The following is a 26103-nucleotide window of genomic DNA, read 5'->3' on the forward strand; positions in this document are numbered from 1 at the left end:
TGCGCCCTATTGCTGCAGTGCGCGTGTCTGCCATAGCGTGGTCGGTGCTAATGCATGCAGCGCAGATCACACTCACCACCGCCACGTACCTCAAAGCACGATGGTGGCGTCCACTGAGCAAGGGAGCCAGTTATGCACCCTTCCTTCCCCCAAATTAATCGGACCCTAGAACGCTGTCAGCGCCAACGTCAAAGAGCACAATGAACGCCGACGGTCTATAGAAAGAGAATGCAGCGCTCGGTTTCGGCGGCGGCTGATTGTCGTCATGTCGTTTCTTAGGTGGTTTCTCCTCGGTTCAAGTTCAAACTTTCGCACATGGCGAAGGAGCTACTGCGTGCGGGGGGGGGGGGGGGGGGAGTTTTCGTTTAAAAAATGGTGCCTCCACCGAGTGGCGGCATCAAGCTACCCGCTGGCCGTGAAATATTCGTAATTTTCGTCTAAAATGTCATTTTTATAGCAAACCAAACCAGCGTCACGGCGCGCGTCCGTGCGAACAACACAGGACGCATGTCAGCCGCGTCATTTTTGTTTGTTTTAGGCGCGCCAACAGCACGCGAGCATGATCACGTGACACTCGCCCACGTATTAAGCCAGTCCGTGAAGGGAGCAGAGAGCGAGAAGACGCAACTGGAGTTCACTGGTGCGGCAGCCGGTTGTTCGTCGGCACAGGTCCCGGGGACACATAAAGCTAAGTGAGTATTGTTATTTGCTGCTTCGCATTATTTTCCCGTGTATTTATTTCAGATCTCTCTGAACGAGATTTTTAAGTTCGTGGTGTGTTCAGGAATTTGGCAACCAGTTTTTTTTTTACCTAATGATTTGAGATCGAGATATGTCGTTAGGCCTGACGGCGCGTTTCACGAGAGGTGTACCAAGTATTTATCATGCTCCTTCGCAATTTGGATCTCGATTTTTTCTCAGTCGCGATGTATTAGTAAATACAGATTGATTCAGCGCGTCGGAAGATTTTTCAAACGATTTATACGGGCGATACGGGCTTGCAATTTACCGGGCGCGTTGTAGCATGCGTTTAGGCCTGACCTCGCAAAAGCAATAGCACGAGAAAGTGGGTCACTAATGGACGTTTTAAAAGAGGGGGATGGCCTCTAATTATTGCGGAAATGCATTTTGCAGTTTGATAATATTTCCCAAGAGCCGGAATTTTTGTTGATCTTGATGGAGAATGCTTTCAGACCTGCTAAGACTGAGCGTTCGAAGAGTGCACGGAGGCCAAAGGCTGCTTTGGGCTTGCTTGCTTAAACGTCGCATTTCATCTCTGCGTTATCGAGTTATTTTTTAAACCTCGCTTTCTGCTTATTGTCACGATGCAGTAACCGAGATGTGCATTTTGCCGCTTACGTATAATGGCTTTCTGGGGTGTATCAGCTGGGAAAAGTTACTAGGACGGACGCTTGTAAAAAAAAAAAGGTCGGTGAGGGCAGTTCATAAAAAAATAGTAACGCGGGAACCTAAGCTGTGCAAGTTAAAGCTGAATTAAGTGAGCGTTGTGCTTAGAGTTACGTGGTCTTAAGACTAGCGTTCGAGTGACGCGCCGGCATTCGCAGGCGTTGGGAAAAAAAGCCGTGAACAGCTGTGAATAAAAACGCGCTGGTAGCTGGCGTTTGAGACAAAAATTGCGATTTTCATTTTGGAATACGTTGCTTAATTTCGTGCCATTTTGGACGACGAGCTCCACCGACTGCCGCGAGCGAAGGGAACTGCGAGTCAGTTTAGCCTTTCATGAAATTCATAAGGTTTTCGCCACTTTTTTTGCTATGTGTGATCTTGGTTGTTTTATGGCCGAAAGTTTTGTTGTGCGTTGCCTAAACCCCTGGATCCAGATGCGGTTTGGCATTGTTGCGTTCGAGTACTGCGCGCGCTATATCCTCCTCGAACGCTGCATGCCCTTGGCTGGTTGTGCCGTTCCGTTCGGATTTTAACGCGATGGCTTTAAGGAGGTCGTTTCGGAGAAAAGTCGGCGTTGTGGGCAGTTGGCGTTGTTACACGAAACACGAGAATGTACAAATAAAAATTTCTGAGGGCACTTAATTCTGCTTACGCGCAGATAATGCGAACGCATCGAACAGAACTCGGGTTTTTTTTTCCACGACTCCAGTAGGCCTTGTATTTGTTTTCTATTTGTCATTTCAATTTCTGTTTATTTTTATTTCTTTGCTTGTCATTTTCCTTTTATTTCTTATTTTTTATTTTTTCATTTATTTCTAAGGGTTTTCTTTGCTCTTTATTCGGTTTTAGTATGCTGACGTCTTTAGTTTGACAGATATAGTGTGACACGTTTCTGCTTACATCCCCGCTGGCGAGTCATAAGCCTATACAGGCTTTCGCCATAAAAAAATTGCTTAGACAGTGGGAATGGAACCAATGGCTCAGATTGCGAGGTGAGTACGGGCAAACGCGTTAAGAACGCTCGTTGATTCGAACTGAATAGAAGGTGTACTTAGTGAATGCGTTGTGGTCTCTTACTTCGTGAAGTCTCTCTGTACTGATGCGCTCATGAATAATTATGAGTGTGCAAATTTTTAAACGGGACCCCATAAAAATCGCGTTTTGCTTTATAATGCATTTCAATTTACTCACGTGAGCTGTTTGAACGCAGCGTCATCTATGTTAAAGAGATGAAGTAAATGCAAATAGCTTGCACTGAGGCATGATAGGTGGCATAATGGCCGTGTTGGGTTTAAAGCTCCTTGATCAAATTATCAAGGGGCTTTAGTTGGGCTATGAGTTTGGGTTGATGGAGTTAGGCGTTCCAAAGCGATTCAGGCTATGAGAGATGCCGTAGAAGAGGGCTTCGGTAATTTCGCCGATGTAGAGTTAATAACGTGGACTGACATCGTATAGTGGTTGTGGATTTCAATTTAAGGAACCAGCAAACGAAATCATTGAAGACGTCAACTGGTCCAGACGCTGAGCCCGGTGATAACATGACGGTTCCGCCCCTGCGCGCGGCAGCGTGGCTGCAACACATCGCGACGTCTTCGGTCTTTGCAGACGGGTAGGCGGCGGTGGCCGGGCCTGCGTGTGTCCTGTTTTGTGCGTGTGCCAACCATTGCAATGTCGTGGTGCGCGCACCGCGCGAGCACCTGTGATGTAGCTGCTGTCCGTGTGCCCTTGTGTTGAACGAATGCGACGCAAGCGAGGACGCAGACCTCCAATACATCCTTTGTCTTTCACTCCATACTTCCGCCTTTCCCTGACGGCGTGGCTGAGGTGTCCACTTATATGTGAGGTTGTTACTGCGCCTTTCCTTTCCCCTAAAATCGCAACAGAGACGCGCAATGCCCAATTAGGGGCAGCGTCTCCGCAGCCCATTCGGACATCTTTCGGCGGCGGACGGGCTTTCTTCAGAGGCCTGCTAGAGATTCAGGGCCATTTGTTTCATGGGCAAGGCTTTGCGCTGGACGGGCGAAGGCGTTCCGTGGACTCCCTGGCAGATCTGCAACACACTGTCGAGTTCCTTTCTTAAAGGCGAAGCTTAAGCGTCCTCCAATTTAATTGTGCCGCCTTGTTAAATTTATTTGGCCAATGCTTTCATTTTCTATGCTACGTTAACTTAATGCGTCTACCTCGTTAAAACAGACGTGGTCGGTCCTCTGTCGCTGGCGTTCTTTCACTCAAAGACGGCTCTCCTGCCGAGTTACCCGCTACTCCGTTACGCGGTCACGTGGTCACCGAATGCGTGCACCCCGAGCCTTGTGTTTCGTGCAGATTTGTCGTCAGACGCTGCCACGCGCTTGAAACGCCTCTCGGACGCTGTACGTAGCTGCGAGCCGCGTGCAGCGCTCGTGGATCCCGGGCGTGTTTCATGTGAGGCGAAAAGGAGTACCTGCGCAGCAACGCCGTCGCGTACTTGAGCTATCGGTGCGCTGTTCAGAGCCACATCTCATGGTGGAAACGAGGAGGAGCCGTTGAACTAGACACGTGTAAATGCGCAGTCCATCACGTCGTAATTATTTCGCAGGAAGGATATCCGCCGATACGATTAGCCTCGCAGTGCATTTCAGTGATTGCCTGGATGCCTATATGTTTTGGCTGGTGGAACAAAAATCTTTAGTATAGAGCGAGGGCCGACTGTCAGACCATTGATGCGCAGCGTTCCAGTAGTACCAAGCTGTTGTGGACCTTAGTGTGTGACTTAGCAGTTGAGGTATGCTCGTTAGGGAAGGAATTAAACGCCGCAGCCAACGCCTTGGATGCGTTGTACCTCTACCCAAACTATCCTGAATGCAACGTGCAGGTAGTGCCTAAATAATACTCTTTTCAATTAAAATCAGCTAAAGCGCACACGGAAAGTCATATTTCGGTCGGCCTTATGGCGAACCGGTTGGACGCCCAGGTAGCGCTCTTGAGCCGTTAATGTCACCATTTGAAGCACGATGTCACGTGAGTGCGCTTCGCTGCTGTTGTCTCTCTGCTGCTGTGTCCTGTCTCACTGCATCGAACGGAATATCATGCCTTTTGAGGTAAAGTTGTTTTGGTTTGGTTTGATTTATGGGGTTTAATGTCCCAAAGCGACTCAGGCTATGAGGAGCGCCGTAGTGGAGGGCTCCGTTAATTTCGACCACTTGGTGTTCTTTAACGTATAATGACTTCGCCCAGTACATGGGCCTCTAGAATTTCGCCTGCATGAAAATTTGACCACCGAGGCCGGGATCGAACCCGCGTCATTCGCGTCATTAGCCGAGCGCCATAACCACAGTGCCTCCGCGGCGGCTGAGGTGCAGATTGTGTTATCCCTTGAAGGTAAAAAAAAACACGTGTTCTGAACGTCAGCGCTCGTGTACGGGTGCCATGCAGTTGCCTCCCCATATATGCTCCTTTTGTCCTGCGTGCATTTTAAAAGACGATCGTGTCTTTGTTCGTCTCCGCAGGCCTTCTCCTGCGCACCATTCCCGCTTTCGAGTCAACGAGGCGAGCACATAGACCTAAGCCGTCTCGCCCTGGACGGGTCTTGTCTTCAACACCACCGCAACGAGCAGCAATCGCTGTAGCTCAGCGGCTCGTTGTAGAGCCAGATGGACAAAAACAGCGGCGGTCAAGCACCTCCGCCCCTCGGTCGCGCTCGCGGTCGTTCGCGCGGCAGGGCACGGTCCGTGGTCATATTGCCCGGAGCACAGGCGGCACCTACGGTGCCTCAATTTCCTGCTGCCATGGCGCCGCCAGCGGCTTTGCCAAGGACGCCTGGTGTTTTGAGGCCTGCGACGGTGTCCTTGCCGGCGCCTTCAGTGGCGCCGTCGATGCCCGCCCTCGACAGCGTGGAGGGCCTGTCGTTCTCCATCGACAGGGTGGCCATCGGACACGGGGCGCACCACCAGCAGATGGCGGCGATGGCGCCTTCAGCTGTGTTGCCGCAGGTGAGATCTCTTGTTTACAGCGACAGCTATTAAAGGGCCGTTGCCTATATTTTAGGCCTAGGTCCATGGGGTTTAGCATCCCAAAGCGACTGAGGCTATGAGAGTAGTGAAGGGCTCCGGAAAGTTTGACCACCTCGGGTTCTAACATGCACTGACATCGCAAAGTACGCGGACCTCTAGAATTTCGCCTCCATGGAAATTCGACCACGGCGGACGGGATCCAACCCGCGTCTTTCGGGTCAGCAGCCGAGCTCCATAACCACTGAGCCACCGCGGCGGCACCCCTGGGTTTTGGGTCGTAGTAGTAGAATTTCGCAACTGAAAGATGGCTGCCACGGAAACCGTCCGAAGAGTTGCTACAGTAGGCAGAGGAGGGTGAACGCGGAATGTGCAAAGTATGGATAGAGCGGAAGAATATGCAATCGGGGGCATTTCAATTCATAACATCATCTGTTAAAGGCCCGTTACCTGGGATTCGCGTCGTAGTGCTACACGAGAACTTGAGTGTTACTCTGTAACTATGCGCATATGCATGTTGCTCTCAAATTCATTAACTCTATATAATGAAATGAAGATAACTCCCCAGTTGGCCCTCAGTCTGGCATTTCACAGTGGTGACACAAAAGACAACTTGCCGAAGTTCGCCCGTATACATTAAACGTCTTAGTGCATTAATCTAAAGACGAGAAGCTGCTTCAACTGGAAACAGAGCTTTTATACGCTAAGATGGTGGCCGTGGAGCGCAGGTGTCGCCTTTGCCGTCTGTTTTCGCGGGCAAAATGAAGAGACTTCGATACTGTTCATAGTATCACCTCCTTTCCTGCGGTCCAAGCATGGCCAGAAATCTACCTCACTGTCACCGTGTATGGGGTACGGAAGGCTTCACTGAGGTCGCGTATAGGCCCGCCGAGATTGTGCGCTTCGAAGAGAAAGAGTAGCATATCCTTGTTGTCAGTGTATATTGTGTATACTGATGCTGGGGTAATTGAGTGAAGGAGATGATGATGTGCCCAGCTGGGATAGTTTCCAGGGTGGAAGCATTAGGATATTGACCGTTTGGGCTGGAAGTGTATATGTCACACGAGAGCATGTGGGGCTGTACACATCGCGTACGTTGCAGTGCCCAGTCCGTGTGAATATGAGACCACCGCCTCATTGTACGCCACCATCTGGTTGCGGCACGGAGTTGTGTGATGTGTCGCGCGTACGAGCTGCCTGTCTTCGTCTAGCCTTGATGTCATGCGATGGGGGAGGGGGCAAATACTAGGTTAGATGAGGCGTGGGTATTGGTAACGTGAAGAGAGAGATCGAATGGGGAAAGGCTGAAATGACGAAGTAGCCAGGGGTCCCTTGGAAGGCGCCGGATAATCATGCAATCTGTCGGTTCCGGTGAACGCCAGGAAGGCAGGTAAGAGGTAGAAGAGACCGGTGTCGTGTAGTCTGATGTTGACTGGGGAGATGGAGAGAAGCTTCGTGTAAATTGTTTAGGCAGAAGCGAGCCGTGTGAGTTGTTGCTTGGTAAGGAAGATTTAATTCTCTGATAGCATGAAGATAGCTAAAGTCATAGTTATACATAAAGGAGGCCGGCGTGATTACATAAACAATCGCCGCCCTATCTCAATCTTGCCTGTGTCCTCAAAAAATATAGATCGTATCCTGAAAATGCGGGAGACGAGAGGATTTACGACTTTGAGAATGTTCGCGACCATTGATTTCAGGCTGGTTATGCTTTGCGTTATGCAGGAGATTTGTTCTTCGTATGATGCCAAACACCCCTTAAAGGCAGCTCACTGCTGTTCGAGACAATTACTTGATGAAGGGTTGTTGGATGAAGTTAGCTTGGGTGGTACAAAGCCAGGGGAAAGGCCAGGATGGTGCCTGGCTAGGATGATACTTGGCTGAGCAGGTGGTGACTTGGGCAGCCCGCACTAGAACAAGGTGAGCTTTTCAATGAATGAATGTGGGATTGGATGGTGAGACCTCAGCTGCTGTCCGGTTGCTCCGCGGCGCAGGTGTCCGGTGTGATCGGGAAGGGGGATGCGGTGAGGTAATTTGCACTGGAAATCGTTATAGTCTGGCCCAAGTTGCCGTATGACTGAGGACCCAAGCTGCCGTATGAGGCAGGACGAGTGTCGGTGCCCCTTCCGATCTGTGTCCAGGTGCGGATGGGGCAAGCGATCACTTGAGGTGTGGTCCGACCGGAGTGCTGTGGAGTGAGGTAGGTTGAGTTTTGTGGGTTTTCCGCGTCATAATGGGTGTCGGTCGCAAGGGTACGGACCAGCGTTCATCGAAGGTGAATTCGGTGACCATAGACCGCCTGTATATTAACTCGGTCTCCGCTGTCGGACAGAGCACCTCGTATTGAAAGGGTGTAGTCCCCTCCGATCTGTTAGCACCACGGTGTGCAGGATTGCGACTCTTCTTCGTGAAGGTTGGGTGCAGAGGTTAAGCATCGGGAGAAAGTGGTTCTGAGCTTTTAATATGCGATGCCCACACTGTAGGCACTTTTATTGTTTTAGAGCCTTAGTTCGATGTGGTTGGCAGCTATATTGCTTGGACCTGTTTGCAGCAGTGAAAAAGAGCAGGAGTTTTTACACCAGCGCGTATCTGATGTAACGGTTGTACGGGTTGTTGCAGTATTCAAGATCACCTCGTTGATCACCTTAAGATGGGTATGAGTTAAGGCGTAAGCCTATCTTCGCTCATGAGTGCCGTGGACGGAAGTTGTGTGCGGAAATCTTTAGAACGAACTGTCAATCACAAGTTGTGTGGTTAATAAATAAAAAAAAGGTAAGCAACAGTTCACAAGCAAATAACGCATATGCAATGAAATAAAAGAAAACAAAAACGTTAAAATAAAAAGAGAAATAAAACAAAAAGAAACAAATTACAAAAACGAAATAGTAAAAGTTAACAAAAGTGACGACGAAGAATAAAAATACTGAAATATAGAGGCAAAGCTGGTTTTTGGGGAAAGGAAATGACGAAGTAACTGTCTCACATATCTTGGCGCACACAAGAACCGCGCTGTAAGGGAAGTGATAAAGGGGGTGAAAGAAGAAAGGAAGTAAGAGGTGCCATGTGGAGATCTCCAGAATAATTTCTACGACCTCGGTATCATTAACCTGCACCGACATTGCACAGCACAGAGGCGCCTTTTGCGTTTCGCCTTCACCGAAACGCGACCGCACACGACGGATCGAACCAGAGTACTCCTGCTCGATAATCGAGCGCCCTAACCGCTCAGCCACCGCGGCGGGTGAAAAATGGAGGGAAGAACAGAGGACATGGGTTAGGGTTTCGTAATTGTGCTCTTAAGCAGACTTTGCGCATTCGTGTAAATTTAAGTATATCCTTATTGTGAGCGGCGGCTTTGTGTGCAAAGCTGTCTCCTTCCGTCTCTCTGTATGTCTGCTTGCAGCAGTTCCAGTTCGCACCGGCCGTTACACCTGGCGACAGTGGCGACTGCGGCCGCCAAGAAACCCGGCGTCGCCGCGACGGGTTCGCCGTCGTCGAGACGCTACCTGCGCACATCGACAACAAGAGGGGCACTTCGGGCAGCCCCATCAAGGTTGTGGCCAACTACTTCCGGCTGCTTTCCATGCCCCAGTGCTGCATACACCAGTACCATGTGGAGTTCACGCCGACGGTGGAGTCTAGTCGCATGCGGCGCGCCCTGCTCGTGGACTATATGGACATGTTCGACAAGTGCCTCGTGTTCGATGGCATGTCTGACTTGAAGTCGCCCAAGCGGCTGAACCAGGACATCACCGAGGTGTTCCCGCAGCGGCGCACCGACGGCAAGATCATCTGCGTCCGCTTCAAGTGGGTCCAGGAACTGGCCCCGTTTAACCCGGAGCTGCTGCGCCTCTTCAACACGCAGATGCGCCGCAACCTGGAGCGCCTGGACTTTGTGCAGATCAACAGGTACTTCTTCGACAAGCGCGCCGTGGCGAGCATTCCGCAGCACGCACTCGAGCTGTGGCAGGGGCTCGTCACGGCCATTGGTCAGCACGATGCGGGCGTCCTGTTGGTCACGGACACGCTGCATAAGGTGCTGCGTCGCGACAGCGTCTTCGACCTCATGTCTCAGATCCAGCACGTCCCGAACTACAAGAACGAGTGCGTGAAACGGGTGGCCGGCTGCATTGTCATGACGCCCTATAACAACAAGACCTACAGGGTGGACGACATTGACTGGGACAAGAACCCGGCCTGCACGTTTGAAACCAAGGAGGGGTCCAAGACGTACGCCGACTACTACCGGGTACGTGTTGCTACTAGTGGCATGTTATAGGTTCTGTGCAAAGTGGTCAATTAACTGGTGGCGTCGTCGCCATCACATCAGAAACTTCTTCCAATATATTATGCCAGGAGGGTCCATTCCGAAGTGGTACCCGAATTTTTCCATGTTTGTCTCTCCATCTGGCTCAGCCGCCTCTGACTGAATCGCGTTTTCCGTCCTTTGATGTCGTCTTTCTGTGACAAACCGCTACCTATCTGGCATGCAGCTCATTCAGTTTCCTCAAACAGTTATGCTTGTGTTGCAAAGCCCAGCGTATTTGAGGGTTGGTGTGCTTAGCAGTATTGCTGCTGGTACGACTGACCCCGTCTGTCCTTGGGCGATGCCATGTGCAGGACCAGTACGAGAGGTGCATCCGCGACATGCGCCAGCCGCTGCTGGTGGTCCGTCCCAAGGAAAAGGACCTGCGCGCCGGCCGCACGCAGAGCATCTACCTGGTGCCGGAGCTGTGTGTCCTGACGGGACTCACTGACGAGGTGGGCAGTCGGTTTGAATGTAGTGCTGTTTGACCTTTTCTACGGCTGCCGCTGTTTACAATGGGTATAACTCCTGTGTTCGCGACTTGGCCGGGGGTTTAAGGAGGAGGCGGGGAGGGATCAGGCCATTGATGCGCTGCTCGGCGAGCGTGGAAAAACAACTTGAAAATACAACGCAGAGTGGTGGTAGAGGATGAGGTACCGCGGCACGACGCATAAGGCTCTGCAGTGACGGCGCGGTGCAGTAAGGGGAAAGTGTGTTAAGTTGAACACCGTAACAGTTGCAGCTGTGTTCTCTTTTAATGTGCGGCAAACGGAAACGTTTGTCAATTTGTCATGTGGAAGACCTCATGGCACTTCTAATCAGCAAGCCATAGTGCCAGGAACTCTAGTGCAAGAATGCCTATATGGCTGTTTGTCACTCGTTTTTTTCTTTGTCAGCGTCAGCTGTTAAAGCGGCAGCTGCTATAGATGTAGTTTGGTCATAAAGCCCTGCATTCTACCGCGTGATATACAACAGCGTCAGCCTTAGGAGCTTAATTTAATTCAAGTCACTTGTTACCTGCTTGCCACAGTTGACAGGTTGCAGTGTGCAAATAGGGAAATCCAGCTTTCAGCATAAAGCGGAGAGGGACTGGGCAAGTACTAGAGGGATGGTAGAGAAGGTGGGAGGTGATAGGTGGCTAGATAAGAATTCGCTTATTCTCATGACCACGGCTACAGTCGGATACACCTCAAGAACGAAGCGGCTTCTCCCCGTCAAAGGACATCCTTCCAGCCAACGGCGTCGGGCGATTCTCATGACAATAGAGTGAGCAGCGCCACAGTGCAGTGAGGAAACTATCCCTTTTTCATCTGCGACTCCTTGCATTGTCACGCTAACAAGGTCGTGAGAACCACCGGCTGATGCCAGTGGTCGCAAGGCGGTCCTGTGACGGGGGAAAAGCGCTTTTTTCTTGTCTTATATTTGACTATAGGTTATCGCTTATGATTGACAAAGAAGATTCCAGGGCCAAATGCAGAGCTAAACGAATGGAATAACAGCTTTCGCCGATTAAGTGGTTAAGCTGGTCAGGGTAGCTCTGCGTAGTCAGCTTATATAGAATAAGTGCCACCTGTTGCTTACAGGATCAGAGGCAGGAGAGCGCTCGAGACAACGGGAGCATGGCTGTCGCAGTGCATTACCATCTGCCACTGCGTCATTCGTGACGTCATCTATCGAATGCGCTGGTCTACTCTACTGAAGTACCAGTCGTACTGTTTTGAGCAGAGCGCGTCTGCTGTGAATGCAATGCTACTCCACCCTCCGCGGTGGCCCTGTGGTAAGAGCGCTCGGCTACTGAGCCTTAAGACCTGGACTCATGGCTGCGCGCTTCGATGGGGGCGGAATACCGAAGGTGCCCAGGTACTGTGCGATGTGAGCGGGCGTTAAAGAAAACCAAGTGGTCGACAATAATGCGGAGCTTAAACACCCTCAATTTACAATTGATATTTTACTTCGTGGCGTGGATACTTGAGGCTGTATTCCGAAGGTGTTCACGGAACGGGCAGGTTCACTTCGGTCCGCACCGATTGGTTCCAGCCCGAAACGCGGGCGTGACGGCCGCGTGGCAACACCTGACGTATTTTTTCATGTTACGTCATATTACTATGGTATTGAACTTAGTACTGCATCAATAATAGGGTCATGGCACCAAGGACGGAACACACGCACGCCGTTAGAACACCAGGTGATGTAAATTACTTCGCGCCCTCTATAACGGCCTCCCTCATGGCTTGTGTTGCTGTGGGACGTTAAACCCCAAGTACCGTACTGTACCGTATTAGTTCGAAAACACTATCATGATGGGTTATCCTGGAGCAAGGTTTTGCGCTGTTTGTGGCTTTGTGCCATCACTGTCGACGGTGCCGCCATCGTTTACAATCCTAGCGCCACCGCTTGGCCAATACTCTCACCCATAACGCGTCGCCTGCGCGCTTCGCAAGCCCCGCTCACAGCGCGCTACAGCCGTCAGGGCCGGAATCACGTGAGCAACAGCTCATGCCGTGCCGTGTCTTTTCATGCGGTTGCATTTCAATATCTAGGGTTTATGCAGTTCTGCTTCCCCACATTTAAACAATTTAGGTGAAAATTCTCTATCATTTTTATTCGCGCATGACCACATAAATTCGTTATTCTATTATATGCCTGAAGGCTATACTTGCGCAGCTTCCAGGGCGTTTCAGTCGGCTCTAAATTTCCCCACTAGACGCGGCTGATTTCACCGCTAGGCGTCGGCTCTTTTGGTTGAACAGGCGAAGCCCATCTTAAGTTTTTCTCTATGGCGTTTCGACAGTGACAGAGGCAACAGTGTCCCTATCGGACAACGCTATGGTGACGCCTCAAATGGACTGTCTGTCTCTATGCATGCAAAAGGCGACAGTTTCTGGAGTACCTTTCCGGTGTAAACTTTCACGAGTACTTCGCAGGCGTTATCTTCGACGTTGGTAAGCATTCCGAGCTTCGCTCCCTTTCCTCCCACCCCACGGGCGAAGGAGAGGTGTTTTGTTAGGTCACATAAGTGATCACTCTCCGAGCGTGTCAGCAGCTTCAAGCGTGCTACGCTGTATCTGCATCAACGTATTATCCGTGAAGCTTGCTTCGTTACGATGCGCGGCGTACTCCTGGGTGTGCTACGAGATATACATTCCACCTTTTACGCGATTAGTACGCGTTAAATGAAACGTTCGCGATAAGCCACTACGCCGTGAGCGGGCATCAAGATATGAGGCCGAATGGAAGCGGAGGCGGGGCATTTCGTGCTGCAACTTCCTAAGCGCACGTTTTGCTCATGCGAGTACGCCTTGAACTGGCTTGACGAGGTTTTACTGCATTACAAAACTGGTACCGCAAAATGCATAGGACTTAGTATGTGCTAAAAACCTGAATTTAAAATTGAAAGCTTGGAAAGCAAAAATGGGGGTTTGTGCTTCTTCTTCATAAGGTTTGTGTTCCAATTGATTTGAATGCGCTATAAACTTTTTTGGAGCAACGGGCTTGGGGACGGGAAGGCGTCAGCATCTTTTACCGTTCCTTGTTGAACCATAAAGCGTGCCCAGTTTAAGCCATGCCTACATGAATGTATGCAGTTTGTGAGAACTTGAAGATTACGGACCCCGCGCTGTGTTGTGGTCGCTAAGGGCACATGTGCTCGTACAAAGTCTAGTTTGCGCCATTTTTAAAAGTGGTTTAGCATATAATGGGTATACGGGCCTTCTGGGACCCGACCGAAAATCTTTGGCGGACTCTGAACCATTGGAGCTACCCAGATAAGTGTCGCTGTCCGCCACCGCGGTGGCTGAGTGGTTATGGTTCTCGCCTGCTGACATGAAAGACACGGGCTCGATCCCTGCCGGAGCTGTCGCATTTCGATGGAGGCGAATTTATAGAGGCTCCCGTACCGGGCATTGTCAGTGCACGTTAAAGAATTCCAGGATGTTGAAATTATCCGAAGGCCCTCCACTACGGCTTCCCTCATAGCCTGAGTTGCTTTCGGGTGGCCATAGACCGCAAACCACAGTTGCTGTCTAACGGGCCCTTAATTGCCTCGCAGATGCGCGCCAACGTGTCCGTGATGCGGGACCTGGCTCAGCACACCCGCGTGGAGCCTTCCAAACGGGTGCGGAACCTGCTCGAATTCATGGACCGCATCAACAGCAACGACGCTATCCGCAACGATATGGACAGCTGGGGGATCCGGTTCGACGACTCGCTCGTCAGAATCGACGCCCGTGTGCTGCCGCCCGAGAAGGTGATGCAGGGCAGCAACGCGTACCGTTACAGCGCGGCCACGGCCGACTTCTCGCGCGAGACGCGCGACCGGCCGCTGCACGTGGCCGTCGCCGTCGAGTCCTGGATCGTCCTCTGCCACCGGCGCGAGGAGGCCAACGTAACGGAGTTCGTGCGCATCCTGATGTCCGTGTGCCCGCCCATGGGCGTCAAGATCGGGCAACCACGCCTGGTGCTGCTGGACGACGACCGGCCCAGCGGCTTCGTGGAAGCCCTGCGCCAGCTAGCCAGAGCGGGCAATATTCAGCTGGCTGTGATCGTGCTTCCCAACAACCGGAAGGACCGCTACGACCTGATCAAGAAGGAGGCTTGCGTCGACCTCGGCCTCCACACGCAGGTCGGCCGAGGCTATTGTTCTTTGTCGCCCGAAGCGGGTAGCGAGATCCAGTAATAACTCTGGATTTACTTTTCAAGACTTCTCCGGAGTCTGTTTTTGCGGTGCTGTAAGATGACCATTGTACAGGGGGCCTGCGGCTTCAACAAGCTATCCTCATTACAGCTTTTTCTGCAGACCTCTGGCTTCCTTTAAATTGTATTTGATGCCAACAAGATTTATTATTATCATTATTATAGAGCGCCGAGTCCAGCTTCCTTGAAACGCAAATGTAATCAGTTGGAATGAGAGTTCGCTTCGCCCTTTGTGTGCAAAATAGGAAAGGTGTGGTGCGCGTTGATGTGGTTTGCTTTTCAAGACTCAAATAATTTATATTCACCTCATTTCAGTTCTTAGGTTGGTTTCATTTGTATAAATGGAGGCTCCCATTAGTCGTAACTGGCGGGAACGCTGTGCGTAAAGAGAATAATCACTTCATTTGACGTGGTGAGCACCGAGCAATTCTCTGGCTAGGAGCATCACTGTCTAGTTGGTCGTGCTGTAATCTATATTACTGTCAAGATTAGCTGTTGCCTCTTTTCGCTGCACTCTAAACAGTTACGCCAAGAGCGATGCGAGGGCTGTCTGGGTGTGAAAGTTGGTCGACGTGTATGTAAGTGTTAACGTAGCAAGGAGATGTGGGTTCAGATGAGGCAAGTAGAGTGGGACAGATGGGGCAAGTGGACTGAAGAAAGCAAAGCCATGGCTAATGCAGTACAGTGCACAATGGTACCGATGGCCCTCATTGTTTTCGCTACACTTTCCAGGTGATCCTCGCCCGCACCATCGGCAACCGCAAGAACATCCGCTCGGTGGCCACCAAGGTGGCGGTGCAGCTGAACTGCAAGCTGGGCGGCGAGGCCTGGTGCCTGGAGATCCCTCTGGTCAGCACCATGGTGATCGGCTACGACACCTACCGCGACTCGAGCTCACCCCATCGCTCGGCGGGCGCCTTCGTGGCCAGCATAAACAAGAGCCTGACGCGGTGGTACTCGCGCGTCTCCTTCCACGACACCCACGAGGGGCTGGGCTACTCGCTTGCCTCGCTGCTGCGTGACGCGCTGCGCAAGTACTCGCAGTGCAATGACGGCGCTTCACCCGACCGCATCATCTTCTTCCGCGACGGGGTGTCCGACGGACAGATCCCCCAGGTGAGCATTTCTGGTGGTCTACCTCATGGATTTTGCGCTACTATTGCAATTTACAGCCAAGTTTGCTATATCCGGTATATTTCCTCGATAAATCAGATAATGAATCTTCTAAACGTGTGCAGCACAACAGGACGAATCGTTTGACACCAACCGGAACGCCCTCCGACAGGCGGTTCGGCCGCAATGGCCACCTGAACATCCTCGTAATGTACGGTTTGGGGCGGGAAGATCATCGGTGCGAATCTGGCACATATTTTGGGATTCATCTCAATTAGCAGTTTTGTCCTTCGGAACATGTCGGGTCATTTGGCACCACTTTGAACATTCTGCTACTTGCTGGTGGCCCCTAGAATTTATGCAAATGGTGCCGCTATACTAGCACATATATAACGAGTCGAAAATATAGGTATCTATTCAGGCGCTACGCACCTACTTTTGCTGTAATGTAGCGAGGTCACCTGGCAACTTTATTGGTCAATTTTATCTTCATTGCATACGTACGCGTCCTTGACAAACGTAAGTAAATTCACGAGCATGACTTTGGCAGGTGGCGCCCACAGAGCAACCCAGGAGGCAGGTGGGCCATCTAGGTCACGTGGCCTTTCGTCGTCGTCGCAACCTGCCTACCGGATAGGGAGCAAGCTACGCCCTATCGCAGATGGCAGTTAATCATTGGTCGCTCAAAAAGAGAAACCTGGGGCGCACAAGGGCGCAGGCACGTTTCTCATTGCTTAACCGCTGAACCACCGCGCCAGGAGAGGTATGAGGAGTCCCATGGTTCTATGAATGTAGAGAACGACCTTCTGCATATATAGTAATCAACCTTTTTTGTTGTCGCGTCATATCGTTAAGGCGGAGCTTAAATGTTCACTTCAGTATTTGTACTCTGGCCATTGAACTGTATTGTTATTTCTTGGCTTCACGAATGTTCATTCTTTCTAGTTTTTTTCCCATCCTTCCTGGACCACTCGAGCTCTGCAGCATTAGGTAAATAAAATCAAATAATGTAGGTGCATGTGGAGTGTAATGCAAGTTCGTAGTGCAGGTATTTTGCGCTGTAACTATAGTGGTGGCGAACATCCAAAATTTCCGGAGCCCTTCAGTACGGCGTGCCTCATAGCCTAAGTCGCTTTGTGCCGTTAAACCCATGTAATCCGCAAACCATAAACATCAAATACAATCGAATCAGGGTTACAGGCAAGCTGCTTAGCTAAATTGTTTTCGCTTGCAACATAACTATTGTGGTTGTTCAGATAGTCTCAATGAGAGATACGTAGCTGGCCGATTCTAATGCCATCCCCTAAAAAAATTCCAAGAGTTTCTGTCGACTTTCAGTAGAAATGCATCGAGAACTATTACTGTCTGCAGAAGTTCTCTGCAGGGGATGTCAGTTATTAAGAGTTTCCAACATTTACTGGTTGAGAAGCGCACCCACATTCTCCTTGCGGCTTCTAGAAAATCGAATTTCGAAGACGTGATTATTGCCTGATATATGGCACCGTATGGCTTCGAAAACTGCGTGGCTTGGATGGTGCAGGCGTCGCATCATCTTATCTCTCCCGCCTGGACCGGCCTTTGAAGGTCGCAGAAAGAATATGTCTAACCATCTTTCTAAACAATAACATGATTGACCTGTTTTGTGGCGTTCGTCACAACTGGTAATAAATACATGAGCTCGAGGATTCATTGCATCTCGGCAAGCATTTTGCGGGTGCTAAAACGTCCTGGCGAGACAGACTTTGTCATTTTGGCCCCGTCAAACTGCAAGTTATTGATAAACGTTTTTGCTATAGCGTGTTTCATAGCAGGGAAGAAAAAACATTTTAGAGCGATCAGTTGGATTGATGCAGAAGAAATATGACAGCATTCTTCTTTGCCTCACCCGTATATTTCATTTTTCATTTTATTCTAATTATATTTCTATTCCAGTTCTGAGTCAATTGTCTCCCACTACCCAGTCTACTCTAGTTGTTTTCTATGCAAAATCTGAGATTGCGGCGAGTCCTCTTACTACTACCGGCGCAGTGCGGGAGTGGTTATGCGATATCAGGCCTTTACAAAATGGTCTATAGATAACCTATAAACTTGTTATAGTCTCTATTGCCTTCATATAGATATTTCTTTTTGTCTATTCATAGTCTATAGTCTGTCTGAAGATAAAAGTCATGGAAAAGTGTATGGCCATAAAATTATAGAATGTGTATAGGCTGCCTATAGGATTAGTATTGCCTACAGACTTTTCTCTAGCATTTGTTCATTAACAGTCTATAGACATTATAGACAAAAGTCTGTGGACAGTCTATAGCATTTGTTCATAAACAGTCTATAGACATTATAGACAGAAGTAAATGGTCAGTCTATTGACTGTGTAAAGAAATTTTGGTAAGGGATAGCTCTGCATTGGAAGGTGGCCGTTTCAAACGCAGCCTTTGAGAACCATGTCGTTCTTCCTGAGCTGTGCGAGAAGGAATGGATCCAGGAAGCTTCAATTTCGCACACTTCGTTCTTTGGGAGGCTATATATTCTGAGCGGGGGTCTGCTCCTCATCCATCGACCCACGTCTTGCTCCTGTCCTCTGCAGGACAGTTGACAGGTGGAGGGTGGAGAGAGCGAAGTCCCTTTAAGGTGGATGCTTCACGTAGACACTGCTGGCGAGTTTTTCGCCTTCATGATTTATTTAATGCTACCACATTAAAAGAAATTGGAGAGGACACTTAAGCTTCGCATTAATGGTATCACGCGATAGCGGAGTGGGTTAGGCTTTCCATTCTCAGCAGTTTGACACCTTTGAACGCATTTTTCATTTTTTTTCAGTTGTTTCAGTTAAATAATTGATCAGTCACACACCCTAAATTGTGTTAATTAGCATCGTCAAGCATTGGCTTATCATTCTGAGAAATTTGATATAATTTGAACACCGCTTCTTACATTTTATTCTTTTCTTTAATATACCAATTCTTCAATTAAACTCAGTTATTTCATATACTCCTCATCGCCTATCCCACATCAGTAAATCGTCGATCACTAGAACCGCAAATTGGCATGATAGGATTTTTTACGCAGCGCCGATTATAAAACGCCGGGTAGAATTCCTGCCGCGAGCTAGGCTCGAACTTAGTACGTTTATGCTGCGCGAAACGTTGAATCATAAGAGACAATCCGGAACATTGTGCGGAAAACGCTTGGCAACGTAAGATTTGTTTTTCGCATCCCCAATTATTTAGGGGCCGAATACGACGGCGGCTTTTCGACCGAACGAGATGTGTACTCAATCCCCTAAAAACGTTTGGCACTGAGCGTAAAAAAGCTGCATGAGAGCTGCGAGATATGGTGTAGTGAAGGGCCCGGAGATAATTTAGACCACCGGTGGTTAATTAATATTTACAAGCTGTTCTTTAACTTGCATTTACATTTCAGACTACGCGGGTATTTTCATATTTCGTGTCCACTGGAGATGATTCGGCCTCTGTGTTGGAAGTGTGATCGAGCAGGAAAGTGCTGTAGTGGACCACGCTTAACGTTTTGCCGATGCGTTGCAGTGATTACAGAAAGCTTTTGTTCCACAGTAAACTTAGATTTTTTTCAAGAACGGTGACTTTTTGTAGCAAGGCAGGGTGAATTTCGGACAAATAGAGTAGGATTAGGAATCAAGAGGTTGGGCTCTGAGCATCTGCCATGTACGTGCGCAATGATTTGATTCCCGGGAGTTCCGAATAGCATGAGAAAAGTTGCAGATATTGGAAACTTTGCAGATGGCATCTGCGTGGGCGGTCAATTTTCCATGAGGATGTCATCATGGCAAGAAAGCATGTGACAGGCATGCACGTCTTGCTCGGGACCAGGCTCGCGGCAATACAGTGCGGTTATCGAAAGTTTGACCATAATTTTTTTTTGGTTTCCACATGAGATGACGGATGCTGTTTGATGTTAAACATGTAAATTTGATGTTGGAAACCCGAGCAAGTGGCGATAAGCAGATTAGACACGCGCGGGATTCCACCACGTTTCATAAATCTACACATACATGGCTGCCACTGGGGCTTGGGTGGAAGCTCCTGGTGAAGCTCCTGGTTACTATATGCCGCTACCTGGAGCCCTGGGTAGAGCATGCGGAGTGTGCTCTGTCTCGGTTTTTTTCATTAAAGGGTAAAAATTGCATGGCATTTTTCACGGCTTCGTGTCATTACGATCTTGTCATCGTGACAATGTTCAGCATCAAAAAATCTCGCAGGGGAAATAATGAGGTGCACGTGGGGTAATTTATTAGAGCCAAAAATGTACCGAAAGTGGTGCGAAATTCGAAAACACAGCAAATGGACGGAGCTAATGCGTGCCGCGAAATCTGAAAAAACCGGAAGTGAAGACGGAGCGAAGCATGGCGCCAGATTTGGAAACTAAGCGTGGAACCAAGTTAATAGAATCAAAATGGGCAATGATGGAACTTAATTGAGGCAAAGAGGGGCGAGGAGGTGTCAATGCTTACGAATTCCTCCAATGCAGGTGCTGCAGTGATATCATAATCTTTTTTACCTGTGTTATAAATTGGTCTCACAAACCTCCGTTTTCAGTCCTGCTCATTTAACCTTATGTCACCTCTCTGCTTTTGAGCCACCAATCGTCCAGTCACTTTCTGGTAACTTCCAGTGTCCTCTGCTGGCAGCAGAAATGCATTGGCAGGTGATGCTGGTGGCGGCAGCGGGCGCGACTGAAGCGTGTCTCGGGTATTTGCAGCGCAGGTGAAGGAGTGGGAGATCAATCAGATCGTGGCCTCGCTGCAAGAGCTCTTCCCGGGCGTGCAGCACAAGCTGGCCTTCGTGGTGGTGACCAAGCACATCTCCACGCGTTTCTTCCTGCCGGGCCGTGAGCACATGATGACCAACCCGCTGCCGGGCACCGTGGTCGACAGCGAGGTGACGCGCCCCGAGCGGTACGACTTCTTCCTGGTGTCGCAGAGTGTGCGCCAGGGCACCGTGGCCCCGACCCTTTACAACGTCATCTACGACACGACGGGCCTCAAGCCGGACCACATGCAGCGCCTGGCCTATAAACTGACCCACCTGTATTTCAACTGGCCGGGCACCATCCGCGTGCCGGCCCCGTGCCAGTACGCCCACAAGCTGGCCTTCCTCGCCGGTCAATCGATGCACGCAGAGCACAACCCGCGCCTCTCCTCTACCCTGTATTACCTCTAAACTGCTGGCGTTCGTGGTTTGCCGACGTTCGCTGGTGTGAGGAATGTGGGAAGGGAGGCTTGCGCCCTCTGCTTTCTTCTGCACTCCTGCGCACAGCATCTAAGGAGTGTGATCGACCACCGCATGTTGCCATGGCTGTTCATGAACCAAGCGCCGGCAGAAGCAGGGAGGGCCTTTGTGCCTTTGCCCTTTTGTGTCTTTGTCCCGCCTCTGTTGCACTGTTCACCCACCATGAATTTTTGCATGTAAATGCTGTCACTTGCTTTACTTTCAAAAGTTCTTGAAGCAACTTTTTGTTTGTTGTGTGGTCATTACATATTGGTTTGCTTTGAATTTGTATTGAAAGTTTTTGTGTGTAAATGTAGTCAGTTGGTTAGTTTGCTTTCAAAAGTTGTGCAAGGAGCTTTTTTGTTTTTGTGTTGTCTTGACAAGTTGGTTTGCTTTGATTTTGTACTGAAACTTTTTGTGCGTAAATGTTGTTCTATGGTCTGGTTTTAAAAGTTATTGAAACAATCTTTTTGGTTCTGTTGTGCTTACATGATGGTTTGCTTTAAATTTGTATTGAAACTTATAGTATGTAAATGTTGTCACATAAACGTCGCTGAAACTGATTTGGTCGGGGAAGTTGTGCCGTTACCATTTGGTAAAAAAGCCCCCTGAAGCCTACGAGGTTCCTACATGAGAAGTTGATGACCAACCCCATTCCTCTGCTTGCTGCTTTGGTGGGTCTCATAGTTGAAGGGACCATTTGTGGCACTCATGCGCTCAAGAGGGGTTAACTTCTTGTGTGAGAGTAAATAGGCAGAGGGCAGGGGAAGCTAGGTCTTCAAAACGGAAGAATGGTGCTACACCAAGCAGTGTAAGGGTCTGAAATTAAGTTTTTTCCATGTAGCATCTGGGCATGGAATTATTATCCGGCATAGATTTATGTTCTCTTTAGATATTTTGATTTGAATTGCGACTGCAAACATTTATGAAAAACAGTAGTACTGGTCTGGCTAGGATAGTCGATAATTTCAGTATAGTATGCTCAGGAAAGCCCCCCCGAATGCTTTCCAGCTTTCTATATGTCGAATGTTATGACATTTCCCCGATCTCTTACCTTAACATCATAGTTTACGATATGGGTTTCAACGCTCATGCCTGAAAAGGACTATGTATGTCAGTACGAGCAGGCAGATGGCAATGGAAGCTCTACAATGTAGCATAGGGATCTTTAAATTCTTGGCTTAGGGGCCTTTTCTGAGCATAAATTATCAAAATTAGAAACTAAGCAACCAACCTGAGTCGCACGCATTGTATGCGAACTAAAATTCTCAAATTATAAAGAGCTTAAAATGCTAATTGCTTCAGAAAGAAGGGTGTTAACTGGAATTGGGATATGCCAAAAGTGCAGTTATGTGATTTATACAAGGTGTGCATTATTTCATTGAACGATGTATAGCGCAACTTTCCATATTTTTCCGATGTTTCAACAAGCTTGGCAGTTACCGAGTTTGTGTTATATCGGATGCGGTGTGTAGCTTGGGAGGTCAGGTGTGTAGCTTCCACTTTTTCAGTCAAAGCATTGAAGGTTGTTTAAATGGTATCGAGATGTTGGGCTTCCTGTCAGTGAAGTTGTCAGTGAAGTGCTTCTTGCATAATGCTATTTTTTTATTTGGGATATCATACATATGTAGCAGTTGCCTAGGTTGAATTTACTTTTGTGCACTTCTGGTGATTTGGACAGATTCTTTTGGATATAATTTGCAGTGTGTTCAATAAAAACTAAGTTTCCCGCTTGAACACATGCTGTCTATGCAAACATTACGTGGCTGTGTTCCTCGTTTCGTGTTGTGTAGTGTTACGGTATTGCATGATACTTGTAGCTCTGGTGCTTAATGAGATAGAAAAGTGAAGTGTTCAAAAGCTGCGTAAAACTTACCCACGCTGAAGTTTTCATTTGTTCGTACCAAAATTTGGAACACCAAGATGCATGACCGCTTGTGTTAGCTGCAATGCCTATTTTTCATGCCGGGTCGGTATTCTAGGTAAAAACTCCCATTCTCCAGGGAGGCGAAACGAGAAAGACTCCCATGCGTTAAAGATACCCAGGTGGTCGAAATTATCCAGGAGACCTTAACTAAGGCACCTCTACCTTTCTTCGGTCTCCCTCTTTTATCCCTTCCCTTACGGTGCGGTTCAGGTGCCCACCGTGATAGGTGCGACAGTTACGGCGTCATTTCCTTTCCTAAAAAACAAATTTTCCTTTTCGATACCTAAACCCCGCTTCACATAGCGCGATTGTCAACGCAGCGCAGTGTATATGAGCCGTTTTGCGACACCAATTCGCGTCGCTGTCGTCGCAGACCTATTGCGACTGGGTTCCAAGAAGTCTGGCGCATTGCCGCACAGTCGGTGAGGTCATTCTGATGCCCCAGTCGTCAGTTTGGGTGCCTTGAGGCACCCTACGGCCAGCTTGGTTCCACGGTGTGCCGCCTGGCAGGAAACAAAGCTGTGGAAGCCGGATTTTTGGGAAATAAAAGTGCGTGATAGCTGAATTTAAACAATGCTGCAAATTTAGACAACAAATTACTGGTACATTGGTGGTTTAGTATTGCTAAGTACGAAACATTGTGGGAAAGCATGGTTCTTTGCAGGTGGGCCCCACCGTCACGTACCTGAAAGCACGATTGAGGTGTCCACTGACCTATGGAGCCAGTTATGCGCGTCTTGAGCTTTTTCACCATCGTGCCAATTTACCATTTATAAAATACCGCGTTTACGCAGCAATGTCTACGCCAACCCGCATGCTCCATGTGCCGTGTTCCTGCTACAACACTGTCCACGCTATCGCATGCCGCGCACATCTGTCACTACCGCAACATTAGTTTGACAATAGTATTGAGGAAGATTATGATGTGCAATGCTCAGAGCGAGACTGTGCTGCAAGGCTCTCTCTCACTCTGTCTCTGTGTTTGCGTGCGTGTGCGTGTGTGCGTGCACGCGTCCATGCGTGCGCGCGCGCGTGTGTGTGCGTACGGACATGCCTGCGTGCGTGCGTGTGTGCGCGTGTGTTTGTGTTGATCACATGTGTGTGTGATCGCACCTCAACTTTTTCTTTAGGCGTGATCGGCTGCGGTGATAGCACAGTGCTTTCGTGCACTGCACCAGCTGCACCGATCTTTTCGCGCTCTCGAGAGATCGAATCGCAGTGGAGCAATGTTTATTTCATTTATTTAAGGTTTGCAGAAGGTCAAGCTTCACACAATACCGTTCAGCCAGTTTGACGTCGTGAACTAGTGATTTCGCACTGAAATTCCGTTATCTGACGAGGAGCATAAAGAGCAAAATCTTCGTTGTCTTATGGGCTGTAGCACGCGAGGAGCTCTTTTCTGTGACACAGCCGCCGCAGTTTTCATCCTTGTCGTACTTTATTCGTAAAGATCTGCAGCAGGTGCTCACGCAACCCGAACTTCTCCAACCGAAATCGCCACAGGCCATGGTATACCCGCCGCGGCGACTTACTGGATAGGGCGCTCGTCTACAGAGCCGGAGAATCCGGGTTTGAACCACCACGGCGGCCGCGTTTTGATGAAGATGAAATGCAAAAGGTGCCCGTGTGCTGTGCGATGCCAGTGCTCGTTAATGATCCCCAGGTGGTCGAAATAATTCCGGAGCCCTCCACTACGGACCTCTTTATTACTTTCTTCTCTTTATCCCTCCTCTATAGCTTTCCTTAAGGCGCGGTTTGGGTGTCCACCAAAATATGAGAACGTTGCAGCGTCATTTACATTCTTCAAAAGCAATTTTAAATTTTCAATGGCATACGCCGCAGCCGTTTGTCGTGCCGGCCCATTCAAAAGCGGTGTCTGGCACACTGCCGATCATCGGCCTCTGTGCTGCCATTGCTGAGGGGCTGTTCGCGAGTACCACAACTGCCTTTACCGGCGAATGGCTCCGCTAGGATTTTGTCCCAACGCGCCACGAGCGCTGCGCGGTCAGCTGCCGCATCCGTTAGCATATAACTATTCCCGGTCGCCTTTCCCGCGTACTTTCTTATACACGGCGGTCTGAAGCGAAGGTGGCCTAGACCTCGTAGGCAAAACCAGAAGCGGCAACATTTAGGGAGTGGCTGTTCCACTGCAACCAGAAAAAATTAATGCAGAGTAGCTCAGCTAATCCAGGATATACAAAGCGAAAGATGTCGGCGTTCCCTCTGTTCATTGGCGTTGACAAGGCTCTAGACAGCGATGGCTCTGAGCAAAACAAGGGCGCATAACTGGCTCCCTGGAAATACGGACACCTCATTCGTGCTTTGATACATGTGGCGGTGGTGAGAGAGAGATGTGTCCTGAATGCATTAGCGCTCACAGCGTTGTGGCTGACATGCGGCACTGCATCAATAGCTGGGCCGCAGCGTTCATTTGGTAATCTATCTCTCGCGATCAACCATCAACTGCATGCCACCTCCCAGGGTGACAGGGACGGCGCGCTGCCTATCCAGTGTGCAGAAAACAGTCAAAGCTGGCTTTTGCAGTTGGACACCAACGCTACGTACAGGAAAGCGAGATTGAGGTCTCCACTGACCCATGGAGCCGGTTGTGCGCCTTTGCTTTCGCGAAAATAAACGGCCTTTGCGAAGTTGTCAACGCCAATGAACTAACGCCGTCGGCTCACTTGATTTGTTTGGTTTTTGGTGAAAGGAAATGGCAGAGTAACCGTATCACATATCTCGGTGGACACCCGAACCGCGCATTAAAGGAATGGATAAAGGAGGGAGGGAAAGAAGAAAGAAAAAACTGAAAATTGAAAGTTAGATTTTGAGGAAAGGCGCGGCGCTGCGCAGCGGCGGAACACCTGTGGCTCGGTTCTACTTGTGGCGTATGACTAGTAGTGTCTAGGGAGCGAGATAATTATAATTGGTTTTGGGGGAAAGGAGATGGCGCAGTACATGTCTCATATATCGGCGGACACCTGAACCGCGCCGTAAGGGAAGGGATATAGGAGGGACTGAAATAAGAAAGGAAGAGGTGCCGTAGTGGAGGGCTCCGGATTAATGTCGACCACTTGGGGTTCTGTAACGTGCACTGATATCGCACAGCACATGGGTGCCTTAGCGTTTTGCCTCCATAAAAACGCAGCCGCCGCGGTCGGGTTCGAACCCGGGACATAGGGAGAGAGAGAGAGAGCGAAATATCCGCGGCGAGGCGCGCGTTTTTACGTCACGTGCCTCCTGGAAACACAGCCACGGCGCAATCGCAAGTTCGCGGCCAGTAAAGCTTTCGCTTGAAGAGTTATTTGGGAGAAGGAAATGGCGCAGTATCTGTCACATCTTGACGGACACCTGAATCGCGCCGTGAGGGGAGAGATAGAGGAACAGAGAGAATGAAGGAAGAAAGAAGTGTCGTAGTGGACGGCTCCA

The 26103-nt window shown here is 49.4% G+C and overlaps 1 protein-coding gene across 1 annotated transcript; it reads left to right on the top strand.

The window, feature by feature from the left end:
* The first annotated feature begins 554 nt into the window (after positions 1-554).
* Positions 555-22425, top strand: LOC144110342 (piwi-like protein 1). The gene is made up of 7 exons (XM_077643193.1): positions 555-692; positions 4893-5375; positions 8797-9642; positions 10014-10154; positions 13748-14320; positions 15124-15507; positions 20244-22425. The coding sequence occupies exons 2-7, from the start codon at positions 5037-5039 to the stop codon at positions 20697-20699; spliced, it is 2739 nt and encodes a 912-aa protein (XP_077499319.1). The 5' UTR covers positions 555-692; positions 4893-5036; the 3' UTR covers positions 20700-22425.
* Positions 22426-26103: the final 3678 nt, after the last annotated feature.

The sequence above is a fragment of the Amblyomma americanum genome, chromosome 11 (assembly GCF_052857255.1).
Source record: "Amblyomma americanum isolate KBUSLIRL-KWMA chromosome 11, ASM5285725v1, whole genome shotgun sequence".
NCBI classification, from domain to species: domain Eukaryota; kingdom Metazoa; phylum Arthropoda; class Arachnida; order Ixodida; family Ixodidae; genus Amblyomma; species Amblyomma americanum.